The sequence below is a fragment of the Dipodomys ordii genome, unplaced genomic scaffold (assembly GCF_000151885.1).
Source record: "Dipodomys ordii isolate 6190 unplaced genomic scaffold, Dord_2.0 Scaffold13, whole genome shotgun sequence".
NCBI classification, from domain to species: domain Eukaryota; kingdom Metazoa; phylum Chordata; class Mammalia; order Rodentia; family Heteromyidae; genus Dipodomys; species Dipodomys ordii.
The window spans coordinates 20,402,867-20,416,756 of record NW_012267229.1 but is presented as its reverse complement, the minus strand read 5'-3'; the positions used below and the strand labels follow the sequence as shown (position 1 = coordinate 20,416,756).

The 13,890-nt window shown below is 46.0% G+C and overlaps 1 protein-coding gene across 2 annotated transcripts in view; it reads left to right on the top strand.

The window, feature by feature from the left end:
• Zhx3 (zinc fingers and homeoboxes 3) overlaps positions 1-13,890 on the top strand; it is a 114,062-nt gene that overhangs the window by 97,614 nt on the left and 2,558 nt on the right. For both annotated transcript variants that reach the window (XM_013011123.1, XM_013011125.1), the window contains exon 3: positions 7,581-10,568. In XM_013011123.1, coding sequence (XP_012866577.1) covers positions 7,727-10,568 — 2,842 coding nt within the window. In that variant the 5' untranslated portion in view covers positions 7,581-7,726. The remainder of the gene's footprint in view (positions 1-7,580; positions 10,569-13,890) is intronic.

Here is a 13,890-nt window from a genome sequence, read left to right as displayed (position 1 = left end):
GTGGTGAGTTGGAGATAAGTCTTATGAGGACTTTTCTGTCCAGGCTGGCTCTGAACCTCGATCTTCAGATCTCAGCCTCCTAAGTAGCTAGGATTACAGGAATGAGCCACTGGCTCCCAGCTTCATCCATATTTTTCTGACATCATTTAGGTAGCAATTTTCATAAAACAGCAGATGTGGCACCAGAAATGTCGTAAAGAACAGTGATAAATACACATCTGGACAATCGTATTTAACAATTGAACAATACTGTGGACCAATGGAAGCACATTCCAAGGAGAGCAATGGGAACAGTGCAGTCACTCACCCAGTCGCACTGTGTTGTAGGGGTCACACCATGTACAGGGACCGAGGAGGATTCTTAGGAAACACAATTCCTTCTTCCAAATGTTGAAAAGGAAAATAGAAAATCAGGTATTTTCTCAGTACACCTAAGATTATCTCCTTCCCCTCCTCTTCATCAAAAGCAGATTCAGCCATGTACTGCTGGCTCATACCTCTAATCCTAGCTACTTAAAACAGTGAGATCTGAGAATCAAAGTTTAGAGCCAACACAGGTATACAGATTCTTACCTATAATTAACCATTAAGAAGTTGGAAGTGGAGGCATGGCTCCAGTGATGAATGGAGCCATTCATCAATAGAATGAAACCCTGAGGAAACCCTGAGTTCAAGGCTCTGTACCAGAAAAAAAAAGATTCAGCTCTTGCAGAATTTGGAGGAAGAAGACCCTCATTTACAATGTTCCTTACCTGTCTTCTCAATAGGCATGCATCACCACATCAGGCTTATTTTTGAGATAGCCAGCACTGGTCTCAAACTCTGATCCTCCTAATGCTGCCTCCTATGTTAATCAGTGATTGTTTTTAATGTCCAGTTATGATAGATAGACTCCCAAAAACAGCTACATAGATTCTGTTCCTCCCTGTATGAGCATTTAGTTTCTCCCATGAAGAGGTGGACTCTCTTTTCTCCCTTTAGTGAAGACTGGCCTTGAAGCTTGTTTTGACCAGCAGTGCACACCAAATGTGATACTGCCAATTCTAGGCCTAACCTTTAAGATGCCCGGCAATTTTGGGAACTCATTCAAAATGAGAGTGAGAGCTGGACAGACCCCCGGTCCTGCCCATCAAAGTGTCAACATGTGAGCAGAGCGAAGCCATCTTGGACACTTGAGCTGTAGCAGATGGCACAAAAACAGAAGCATCTCCTTGTTGAGCTCACTTAGAATCGTGAAATACTCAGTGTGGCTTTTTATATCACATGGCGTATGGTACCCTAAAGTGCCAGAAAATAAAATAAGTATATGTTTGTACTTCACTGATTGCACACACAAAAAAATGGTCTTTTGCTCTTGGTTGTTTCATTTGCAAGTGAAATTTTTATTTGTACTGAACATAACATTCTAACATCCTGAGCAGAATTTTGTACTTGGTAGAATCTACCAAATGTAACAAAATCAGTTTTAATAGATACAAGCATCAGGGATTCTTAAATTTATTCAAGCTTTTATTGTTCAAACAGATAAGCTATTGAAAATTTAATAATGACCTTTGTTTCATTGTTGACTAATCTGTTCATACTATGATAAATCCTGTGCTGTTTCCCAATCCATTTTTAGCTGAGAGAACCAGAGATAGAGTGAACTTATATGGAGCCTTGGAATTGTGAGGTTCTGGTGACATCTGAGATGTTGAAAGATGTTTTTATGACTTCCATGTGTTAGAAATCAGAAATAACTGAAATGCAAGTAATGTAGTTATGTATTTCAGGAATGTCAGAGGCTTTGACCATAAAGTTGCCAAATACGTTGATTTCTTTGATTTAGATATTTGTTCAACAAATCCATAAATTCGAGTTAAGCAAATCCATAAATTCAAGCTCAGGAAATCCTAAAACATTTAATATTCTAGTCCAGTACCTTAACTAGAATAGGTTTCCAAGTATGATAGGATTTTGGTACCAATTATGGCTTCAATTTGACGGAGCTTTTGCATCTAGAGTTGAGCTTTTAAGGCCTCTCCCTAAATGGTTTATGTCACATTAAACTGCTTTACTCTAAATGCACAACTCACCAGCACTCCACATGTTGGCCACCTGATTTGAAGGATATATTGCTCACTGACGTCAATATGTTTCTCTCTCTCTGTCAGTCCTGGGGCTTGAATTCAGGGCCTGGACACTATCCCTGAGCTTCTTTTGCTCAAAGCTAGCATTCTACCACTTGAGCCACAGCATCACTTCTGGTTTTTCTGTGGTACTGGAGGAATTGAACCCAGGGCTTCATGCATGCTAGGCAAGCACTCTACCACCAAGCCATATTCCCAGCCTACCCAATAAGTTTACTTCTGCACCTTCTTCTCCCTCCTCCTCCCCCACAGTATCTCAATATGTAGCTTAGGCTGCTCTAAAACTCAGGATCCTCCTGCCTCAACCTTCCAAGGGCTATGATTTCAGGCAAGCTCAGGTTAGTCTTTTTCTTTCTTTTTGACCAGTCTTGGGGCTTGAACCTCAGGGCCTGGATGCTGTCCTTGAGTCTCTTTGTGCTCAAGGCTAGCACTCTACCACTTGAGCCACAGTGATGCTTCCAGCTTTTCTGCATAGTTTATTGGAGATAAGTCTCACTTTTCTGCCTGAGCTGACTTTAAACCATGATCCTCAGATCTCAGCCTCCTGAGTAGCTAGGATTACAGGTGTGAGCCACCGGCACCTGGATTCAGTTTAGTTTTTACTGTTATTTTTAAATGATAAAAACAATGCATGAGTGTAAGAAATTAAAACAAAATAGAAGGTGTTAAATTTTTAAAATATTTCTTTTTCTCCTAATAAACTTGCTCAGAGCTGGTGCTGGTGGCTTGCACCTGTAATCCTAGCTACTTAGGGGGCTGAGATTTGAGGGTCTTGGTTCATTGAAGCCAGCCTGGGCAGGAAAGATGGTGAGACTTTTATCTCAAATTACAGAGGAAGTGATGCTGTAGCTCAAGTAGAAGACTGCTAGCCTTGAGCAAAAGGAGCTTAGAGACAGGGCCCAGACCCAGGGCTAAAGGCCCAGGATCAGCAAAAACATAAATAAATAAAAAATAAAATAAAATCACTCAATTTGATGGATCAGTATTCTTTGTGCTATTAAATTTTATTCATGTTAGAATACAAATTTTATAAATTATATATGTAAATTATATGTTTTATGTACAGCACATTATATATTTATTTAAGGTCATGGGCACACTTATATCAGTACGTATTGGTTTTAGTGGTGCTTCTTTTAAATGACTCATCACTACCTTACCTGAAACCTCATTTGTGCTAACAGATGAAGCAGCGCATGTTCTTACTGCTCCTTTGTGATCACGTGCCTACATTTCTGCTCATCAGACTGTGAGTTCTTAGAAGTGAAATGACTGGATCAAAGGATTTACTTTTTTTTTTTCTTTTTTGTCATAGTGCTTGAACTCAGGCCTGTGTGCTCTCCCTGAGCTCTTCTGCTCAAGGGTAGTGCTCTACCACTTTGAGCCACAGCACAACTTCTGGCTTTTTCTGTTTATTGGTCTGAGGAATTGAACCCAGGGCTTCAGGCATGCTAGGCAAGCGCTCTAAGCCACGCTCCCAGGCCCTTGACCAGCCTTGACCTGAAAGAACTAACATAGAGGGAGGAAAGATTTGATCTGGATCGTCATCAAGGTAGGAAGAGTGTGGCAGAGTAGAGCAGCTCATGTCATGTGATCAGGAAGCAGGGAAAGAGAGAGAGAGGTGGAGGGAGGGAGGGAAAGAGGGAGGGAGAGAAAGGGGGGAGAGAGAAGAAGAGTGAGAGGAAGGATGGCAGGGGGAGGGATTTGTGTACTATCAAGCTTTTCCTACGGGGAGCTATCAGCTATGGATAGTGTTGTGCCCTAGTGAGTTTCTGCTTCGAAATACCCTCACAGACACACTGGGAGGCATGCTTTGCTAATTTTCTAGGTGCTTCTTAACCCAGTAAAACTGGAAATCAAGATTAACTATCACATATACCCCTTGTCAATGTAATATCAAGCACATCTGTCAGGCCAGGAGCTAGTTGCTCATGTCTATAATCCCAGCTACACATAAGGCTGAGAGCTGGAGGATTGTGGTCAGAAGCCAGCCAAGGCAGAAAAGTCTTAAAGACTCCTATCTCCAGTTAATCAGCAAAATGCAAGATTATAGGTGTGGTTCAAGTGGTAGAGTGCTAGCCACCAGCAAAAACTTTAAGTCAGAGCACAAGTTCCTGAGTTTAAGCCCCATGCATATGCACACACATATTCACACAGTAGAAACCGAATGTTCCACCCCGGTCTTCCAGAAGGCTCATGTCCATCTCACAATGTAAAGTGCATTCCCATTCATTTCCAAGAGTCCTCATAGTCTTCACCATTCTGGTAATGTTCAAAAGTCCAGACTAAAAGTGTCCTCTGAGAGTCCAAGGAAACACTGAACCATGAGCCTCTTTAAAATAAAAAGAAGTTACATACTTGCTCAATATAATGGCATGCATAGAATAAGCACTCCCATTTCAGAAAGCCTTAATAAAAGAATAGCAAGACCAAAATAAGACTAAGAGTGATACTAAACGCTGCAACTCCACAGCCACCCTCTGTGGTACAGGAAGCAGAGAGAGCGCGATTCCCAGCAGTCCTGGGAACCTCCTCCTCAAGCTCTTGCTCTCTGCAACCCTCGAGTCTCTCCCAGGCTACCACCGCTGGCTGCCTGCTCCTTTCCTCGGCTCCTGGCCTCTCTAACTTCCTCGTGTCTCTATTATACCTTTGGCTTCACACTCAAGAGTTTCGCACATCATCCTCTCAGAGGTTGTCTGTAGAGTTTCTGACCTTGCCACACATTGCCTACCTAGACCCCATCCCCCAGGCCTTTCTGAAACCTGGGTGGAAGCTCCATTACCCTGTAGTTCTTACTTTCTGTATGCCTGCAAAACCAGCAAAATGCAGAGGATGCCAGGCTTGTTGCTGGCTCAAGCAGTAGCTGGGCTTCCCTTGGACTACAGCTGCCTAGGTGGCTGAACATGGGGACATATTTGCCCACGTTGTGCTGTTTAATAGCAGTGTCGACTTCACAGTCTTCAAATAGTTTACTCCTTTACAACCCTGAGCCTGCTTGGGGAGGGGCTGTGTTTTACTGTTGAGTTGTAAGAAGTCTTCATGTGTTCTAGATAGATCTGATCAAATATATAATTTTCACTTTATTTAGGGAGCTGGGCTGGAACCCAGGGCCTTGTGCATGCTGCGAGGTCATCTGCCATGTGGCCACACCCCAGGCCCATCTCTCCACTTTCAGATGATGACCTTGAAACAGTCTTTCATTACCATGCAGTCCACTGTTTTGTTTTGTTTTTGGACTTTCAGATATTCTACTTAATGTCTTCCCTGACTTGTCTGAATACCTATTTTGCTCATTAGGAATGCAACTATATTATCCTTACTTTTATTATTTTGGAAGTATGAAGTGTAAGATTAAAACTAATTCCTAATTATACATAAAGGAGCTTAGAATATATATATATATATATATATTTATATATTCATACACACACATATTGAACTGGTTAACCCATTTTGGTATACTTAACCACAGGGAATAATCTGGTAGAAGAAAATCTCCTGGATGCCCAGAGTTGCTCATTTTACTGTGAGCCATGGGACAAGTGCAGTGGGAACCTGCACAGTACTAAACACTAAACATAATGACATTCAGTCACAGCAATATATTATTATGTTTCCAGACATTTCAATTTGAAGCTTTTATAATGAAAATGTCTGTGAAACCATATCATATTCTGCAAGGTAAAGCAAATATAAGTGCATGCTCATTATGATTGAAATATGCATAAGATATTTGAACTAAATGGATAGAAAGGAATATATAAATTTTATTTAATATTTTTAATAACTTAAAATCTTTAAATAATTTATGTGGTTTTTTTTTTGGTCGGCCATGGGGCTTGAACTCTGGGCTTTGGGTGCTGTCCCTGTGCTCTTCAGCTCAAGGCTAGCACTCTACCACTTGAGCCACAGAACCATTTCCAGTTTTCTGGTGGTTTATTGGAGATAAGAGTCTCACGGACTTTCCTGCCTGGGCTGGCTTTGAACCGTGATTCTCAGATCTCAGCCTTCTGAGTAGCTAGGATTACAGGTGTGAGCCATCTACGCCCGGTTTTATATTTTTTTCTTTATAGTTAAAAATAATTTGTTTTTGTTTTGAGATAGGATCTCATATAACCCAGGTTTTCCTGGAACCTCAAATTTACTACCTTTTTGCCTCTACCTCCTGAGTATTGGCATTACAGACATGTACTGCCACAGCTGACTAAAGTTAAAAATGAATTAAAAAAAAATTATGTGTGGCATTTCCAGCTGGTGGCGGAAAGGTGACCAATGCCTAGTATATGTTTATTTCTGTATGGTCACAACTTTGTTTAAAATAGCAATCATTTTTTTAAATCATCACTTTCATCATCAAGGTGAAGTTTAAAAACAACAAAATAATTTGTTGTGATTGCTAATGATTTGGCTGGAGACCTTTTTATTTTCTATACATTTTTATATCAAATCCAACCCTGCTATCTTGATTTTTTTACTAGAATTACCATTGATCCTCACAGCATTGTAATTTGCTGGAAAATGTTAATGATGGCATATTATATGAGGTGATTAGGGATCACCACGCACTTCTGTCTATCTCAGCTCATAGACAATTATTATAGTAACTGGACGTACAACTAAATCAGTTCCTTAGTCTCTCGGCTTTTACAATAAATTTCAAACAGATTAAAGACTTAAGATGCTTTTTCGTGGAACAATAAAGATACCAAAAGAAAATAAAAATGGCAGACAGTTAAGCACAGTGCATGTGTCTCCTGTGAGGCCCTGATTTGATGGCTACGCCCTGGGCGGGACTTAGGAGTTACGGGGACTGATACCCTGACCCTCTGACAGTTGCCCTGGGTACAACTGGTCACTGTGATCCCATTCTGGGGCCAGGAATGGGAGTAGTAGGACAGCAGGCAGAAAAAAAGGGCCCCAGGGAGAAGACTGAGCCTTCCAGTGCCCAGTCTTCACCTGATTTCCCCTACACTCACACACAGCAGCTAGCATGGTGTCTGGGCCTGGCTTGGGGGAGACAGGCTCATCATCATGTTCTTATATGTGGGAAGGCTATGAAAAGAAAAATCCCTTGTTGGCCAAAACATTTGAACAAGAATGACACTGGAGTTTTTGTTCTTATTCCAATAAGGTCAGAATTCATATGTAGGTCCAAGGAGGGGTATTTGGATGTTTTGTTGTTGTTGTTTGTTTTGTTTGTTAGCTGAGCTACTTAATGCAAGGGTGTGGGTTGTGAGTATGGGGTTGGTGTGGGAGTGTGAAACGAAAGTGGTATCAGAACATCCCCAGGTCCTTCTCCAGGGCAGGGACTGAGCCGCTCCTGACTCAGACTTCTGCCAAGAAGCTGCAGAGGAGCTTCTTGTGAGAAAGCCTTGATGATGGAGGACAGGCGGTGGACCTGAGAAACAGAGCTTAAGAGATCTTAGTCCTGTTTCTTCTTTTCTTCCTCAGGCTTAATAGGGGAAACCTACTTTCTGCAGATAGCTGAAAAGGCTGTCCTGAGAAGCTGTTCTTGGCACTCATGGAGTAGCTGGAACTGCCCTTTAAGGCCTTTGATGGGATAGGCTCTTGCCTGACCACTCGGAGTGCCTGTCATCATGGCCAGCAAGAGGAAGTCCACCATCCCATGCATGATCCCTGTGAAGACTGTCGTGCTGCAGGGCGCCAGCGTGGAGGCTCAGCCTGTGGAAGCCTTGTCTGCGGGCCCCCAGCAGGACCTTCCCCCGGAGGCCCCTGCCAGCAGCAGCGAGGCAGCCCAGAATCCCAGCAGCACCGATTGCTCTGCCCTAGCCAACGGGCATCGGAGCTCTTTGGACGGCTATTTATATTCTTGTAAAGACTGTGAATTCAGATCCCAGGACATAACCCAATTTGTGGGACATATGAACTCCGAGCACACAGACTTTAATAAAGACCCACATTTTATATGCACGGGGTGTAGTTTCCTGGCAAAAACTCCTGAGGGGCTTTCCCTGCACAATGCCAAGTGTCACTCGGGAGAAGCCAGCTTTGTGTGGAGTGTGGCCAAGCTAGACAATCATGTGGTCGTGGAGCAGAGCGTCCCAGAGGGCACCAGCACTCCTGACGTAGCAGGCGAGGCCAGCACTGAAGGGACTGACGGACAGGCTGAAATCATTATTACCAAGACTCCAATCATGAAGATAATGAAAAGCAAAGCTGAAGCCAAAAAGATCCATATGCTCAAGGAGAATGTTCCCAGCCAGCCCGGGAGTGAGGCCTTGCCAAAGCCAGCGGCGGCAGAGACCGAGGTGAAAGAGGGGGACCATGCCTTCCTCAACGGGGCAGCTCCAGCCAACCAGGCACCTACCAGCTCTACAAAGCCCCCCCATGCGGCCAACGGGCCCCTCATAGGAACAGTGCCAGTCCTGCCAGCTGGCATAGCACAGTTCCTCTCCCTCCAGCAGCAGCAGCCCTCCGTCCATGCCCAGCACCATACCCACCAGTCCCTGCCCACCTCCAAGGCCCTTCCCAAAGTCATGATCCCCTTGAGCAGCATCCCAACGTACAACGCCGCCATGGACTCCAACAGCTTCCTGAAGAACTCCTTCCACAAGTTCCCCTATCCCACCAAAGCGGAGCTCTGCTACTTGACTGTGGTGACCAAGTACCCGGAGGAGCAGCTCAAGATCTGGTTCACCGCCCAGAGGCTGAAGCAGGGGATCAGCTGGTCCCCCGAGGAAATCGAGGATGCCCGCAAGAAGATGTTCAATACGGTCATCCAGTCCGTGCCCCAGCCCACAATCACTGTGCTCAACACACCCCTGGTTGCCAGTGCTGGCAACGTCCAGCATCTCATCCAGGCCGCTCTCCCGGGCCACGTGGTGGGACAGCCAGAGGGCACAGCAGGGGGACTTCTGGTCACTCAGCCACTGATGGCAAATGGGCTGCAAGCACCAAGCTCGTCTCTCCCCTTGACAGCTACGTCTGTCCCAAAGCCAAACGCGACACCCATTAACACTGTGTGTTCGAATACAACATCGGCTGTGAAGGTGGTTAATGCGGCTCAGTCGCTCCTCACGGCGTGCCCCAGCATAACTTCCCAAGCCTTCCTTGACGCTAGCATCTACAAAAACAAGAAGTCTCATGAGCAGCTGTCGGCTCTGAAAGGGAGTTTCTGTCGGAACCAGTTCCCAGGGCAGAGCGAAGTAGAGCATCTGACCAAAGTGACAGGCCTCAGTACCAGAGAGGTGCGGAAGTGGTTCAGCGATCGCAGATACCACTGCCGGAACCTGAAAGGCTCCAGGGCCATGATGCCTGGAGAGCACAGTTCCCTCCTCATTGACTCAGTGCCAGAGATCCCCTTCTCCCTGTCATCGAAGGCCCCCGACGTAACCTGCCTTCCCACAGCGGCCTCACTGGCGAGCCACCCCGCAGCCAAGCGGCAATCCTGGCACCAGACACCAGACTTCACGCCAACCAAATACAAAGAGAGAGCCCCTGAGCAGCTCCGAGCCCTGGAGAGCAGCTTTGCACAAAACCCACTTCCCTTGGACGAGGAGCTGGACCGTCTGAGAAGTGAGACCAAGATGACCCGAAGAGAAATCGATAGCTGGTTCTCAGAGAGGCGGAAAAAAGTCAGTGCTGAGGACAGCAAGAAGGGGGATGCTGAGCATGCCCCTTGGGAAGACGAGGAGCCTGCTGAGGAGGAGGGCGGAGAAGGAAACTCGGCCAGTGAGCTGAGGGTCCCTGGCGAAAACGGCTCCCCAGAAGTCCTCCTCAGCCAGACCTCAGCGGAGCGCAAAGTGAGCCCCATCAAAATCAACCTGAAGAACCTGCGTGTGACCGAGGCCAGCGGCAAGAGCGAGCTTCCGGGGCTCAGCGCCTGTGAGCCGGAGGAGGATGTGCTGAGCAAGCTGACCGAGCAGCCCCCAGGCAAAGTGAGCTACAAAAAGACGGCCCAGCAGCGGCACTTGCTGCGACAGCTCTTTGTCCAGACACAGTGGCCAAGCAACCAGGACTATGATTCCATCATGGCCCAGACAGGGCTGCCACGACCAGAGGTGGTGCGCTGGTTTGGAGACAGCAGGTACGCTCTGAAGAACGGCCAGCTCAAATGGTACGAAGACTACAAGCGGGGCAACTTCCCACCAGGATTGCTGGTCATCGCCCCTGGCAACCGGGAACTGCTGCAAGACTATTACGTGACACACAAGATGCTGTACGAGGAGGACCTGCAGAACCTCTGCGACAAGACCCACATGAGCTCCCAGCAGGTCAAGCAGTGGTTTGCTGAGAAAATGGGTGAAGAGACTCGGGCCGTAGCAGACACGAGCAGTGAGGACCAGGGCCCTGGCCCCGGTGAGCCTGCAGCAGTTCACAGAAGGCTGGAGGTGCCTGAGAACAGCGAGTCATGGGAGCCCAGTGCCCCCGACGCCAGCTCGGAGCCCCCGTCGAGTCCCCAGTCTGGACTTCCACTAGGTAAGGCATCCATGGGAGCCAGGCCTTGCCTGTGCTCACGCTGGACACTGAATTGGTTGCACAAAGGGGTGTTGGCTGTCTCTGAGGCTGCCTGCCTGCAGGACTAACTGCTCAGCTGCCTCAGGAGACAAATGGCAAATGGCAGCAGAAGCCATGGAAGCAGAACATGATGAAAGTGGAGAGAAAGACAGGCTTTTGTTTGGGAGCATGCGGGTTTCTGGGAGTTTTTGTTTTTGGTCTTTAGAACAAGGAGAACCTCAAGGAACCCAAGCTTTGCCAGCCATTACTTAGCAATAGGAGAAGAGGTCAAAATTTCATCCAGGAGAGCCATAGGACATCAAGGAAATCCATGTCAAATCGGTGAACAGCAGGAAAGAGAGCCTTGAATTGTCTTTATACACATGAAGTGCTTTTTCCTAGTGATCAAAGCCGTCTTAAGATACCCATTGTTATTTCTGCTGGGCGCCAGTGGCTCACGCCTGTAATCGAACTACTCAGGAGGCTGAGATCTGAGGACTGTGGTTCAAAGTCAGGTGAGACTCGTATCTCCAATAAAGCAACAGAAAAGCAGAAGTGGCACTATGGCTCAAGTGGTAGAGCACTGGTCTTGAGCTGAAGAGCTGAGGAACAGCGCCCAGGCCCAGAGTTCAAGCCCCACGACAGACAAAAAAAAAAAAGATACTATTGTTATTTTTTATATAAAATGAATGCTTACAATAGAAAATTACCTTCTCTCTTGGACATTTATTGGCCCTGAAGCTTGAATTTAGTTCTTTAGTTTCTCTGGCGCATGGTTTCTTAGTACTCGAGAGTAAAATTTAGAAGATGACTCTAAAAGGCAGCTGGGAAACCACAGGCACGTCACGTCACATCCACAGGTATTCTTGGACTCTGAGTTCCCTGCCTGCCTGTCCCTGCTCTCCCTGTTTCTTCATATTTGTCTTCTCATTAGAGGACCAAACACAGAAGGCATCCAGAAATACAAGCGAGAGCCAGAAGATTCTCTTGCAGAAGCTGAAGGGATGGGAAACTCCAAAATGGCAGTCCTACCTGTCTGTGGCAGTGTGGTGTATGTGTATGTGCAGAAGCTGAAGCAGCATTTTAGATCTTAGACCCAAACTCCCAAGAATTCTACTCCCATGAATGTTCACTCTTTTTTTTTGTCAGTTGTGGGGCTTGAGCTTGGGGCCTGGGTGCTGTCCCTTGAGCTCTTTTGGCTCCAAGCTAACACTCTACCACTTTGAGCCACATCACCACTTCTGGTTTTCTGATGGTTAATTGGAGATAAGAGTCTCATGGATTTTCTTGCCCAAGCTGTCTTTGAACCACAATCCTCAGATCCAGTGGCTAGTATTACAGGCTTGAGCCACCAGTGTCTGGCAAAACGGCTACTCTTAATCTGTTCATCAAAAGGTAAAGGATAGAGAAGGGAGAGATTTATGTGACGCAGGCAGTCACAGGAAGTTAGCCTTTCAGCCATCTGTGTGTGAGGTACGCCTGTGAGCATGTGTGGGTGTATCTGTGTGTGTGCATATTAGACAGTCCTGGTCCAACTTTGGCCTGGTTGCCCATTATTTCGGTCTTTGTTTTGGGAGGGTTCCCACACTGCTGTCATCACTGGACAAGATAAACAGGTCGTCACCGCCTCCTGGGTGGTCTGTGGTCTGGTGGGAGGCTCTGTTGTTCATTAGGGGTAGTCTCCGTCCCTGGCTATAAAGATGTTATTGATCAGTCTTGTCCCTTCCTGGAACCCAGGTGACTGCTGAGAGAGTGGCTTAGACTAAAATACACACAAAACATAGGCAAGGATCGAAGCTCTCCTGCATTGAGATAATCTGTGGGCCCAAGCATAGCGTCGGTTTGTTGTTGTTGTTGTTGTTTTTTTTTTTTTTTTTTTTAGCAAAAGTAGCTTTTCAGCACTTGTTGCTGAGGGTGTGTGTGTGTGTGAGTGTGTGTGTGACTGGGCATCGTGGAGGAGGGTGCCTGGCAAGTTTAGGAGGAGCTGCTTCTGTGTAGGGTCTTACATTTGGCGCCTCATCCCCAAAGCCACCCACAGTCTCCTCCCCGTCACGGGTCCCAGTGTTTCCTGGACGTGCCCCATTGTTTGCATACAATGGCTGAATATTGTTTGCTTTGGCCTGGCAAACCCCAGTTTTTCCACCCCCGTTGCTTTCTATTTAAAAACCTCTAAAAAAGACAAAATTCTTTTTCTTCCTCTGAGTATTTTTAATTCATTTGAAGACAACAATTTTGAAGCTAGTTACACTATTGTTTCTAGGAGACTTCCAAGTCTGCTTATATGGGGGAGGGGTAATGTGCCATGTTTTCCATCTGTTTGGCATTCTCATAACGCCTATTCCTTCCATTCCCACACACTAGGGCAGAGCCCAGCTATGCAAAGTGAAAGAGCAAACGCTTGGTGAGCCCAGGCCCCCCCAGTAGTCAGGGTGTGAGCACACAGGGCCACTGGCCTTCCTCTGGTCTCTCAAGTCTAGCCTCTATGCTGGGCCTCAGCACTCACAGCCTGCTTCCTGGAATGCAGGTGGCACATCCCAGCGTCAGAGTTGAAGCAGTGCCAGAAAGAGCACTCCTGCATTGGGTTCAGCCATTTTTCAGGTTGTCTGTGCTCTTCCAGCCAGAAGGCTTTGTCCAGGTTGGTTTTGGCGCCCTTCTGCTGGCAGGCTGGACACAAAGGACACAATATATTAACAAAAAAGCTTTAATATACAACAAGAAGATATAGCAACTACTATTCTACACCTAAGCAAGCCCCAAAGTATACAAAGCAAAAAATAGGCAAAATTAAAGGTAGAAGTAGATAAAACTCTTTAGAAACTTTAATTACATACCTTCAGAAACTTTACTTTTATTTTATTTTTGTTGTTGGTTATTAGGCTTGAACTTGAGGCCTGGGGACTGTCCCTGAGCGCTTTTTGCTCAAGGCTAGTGCGCTACCACTTTGAGCCACAGTGCCACTTCCAGTTTTCTGGTAGTTAATTGGAAATAGGAGTCACAAGGATTTTTCTGCCTGGGCTGGCATTGAACTGTGATCCTCAGATTTGAGCTTCCTGAGTAACTAGGATTACAGACACAAGCTACCTGGCCTCCTCAGAAACTTTAATAACATGTCTTCAACAAAAGCTGGATGGAAGCTACTTAGGAGACCTGAGTAGGAAAGATCTCTCAAGATCACAAATTCGAGATTAGCCTAAGAAACATAGTGAGAACCTATCTCAAAACAATACAAAGCCAAAACAACCAATTAGATCTAGTGGACATAAAATATGCCAATCATCTAAGCAAAAGAGCCAACAGTAGAAGA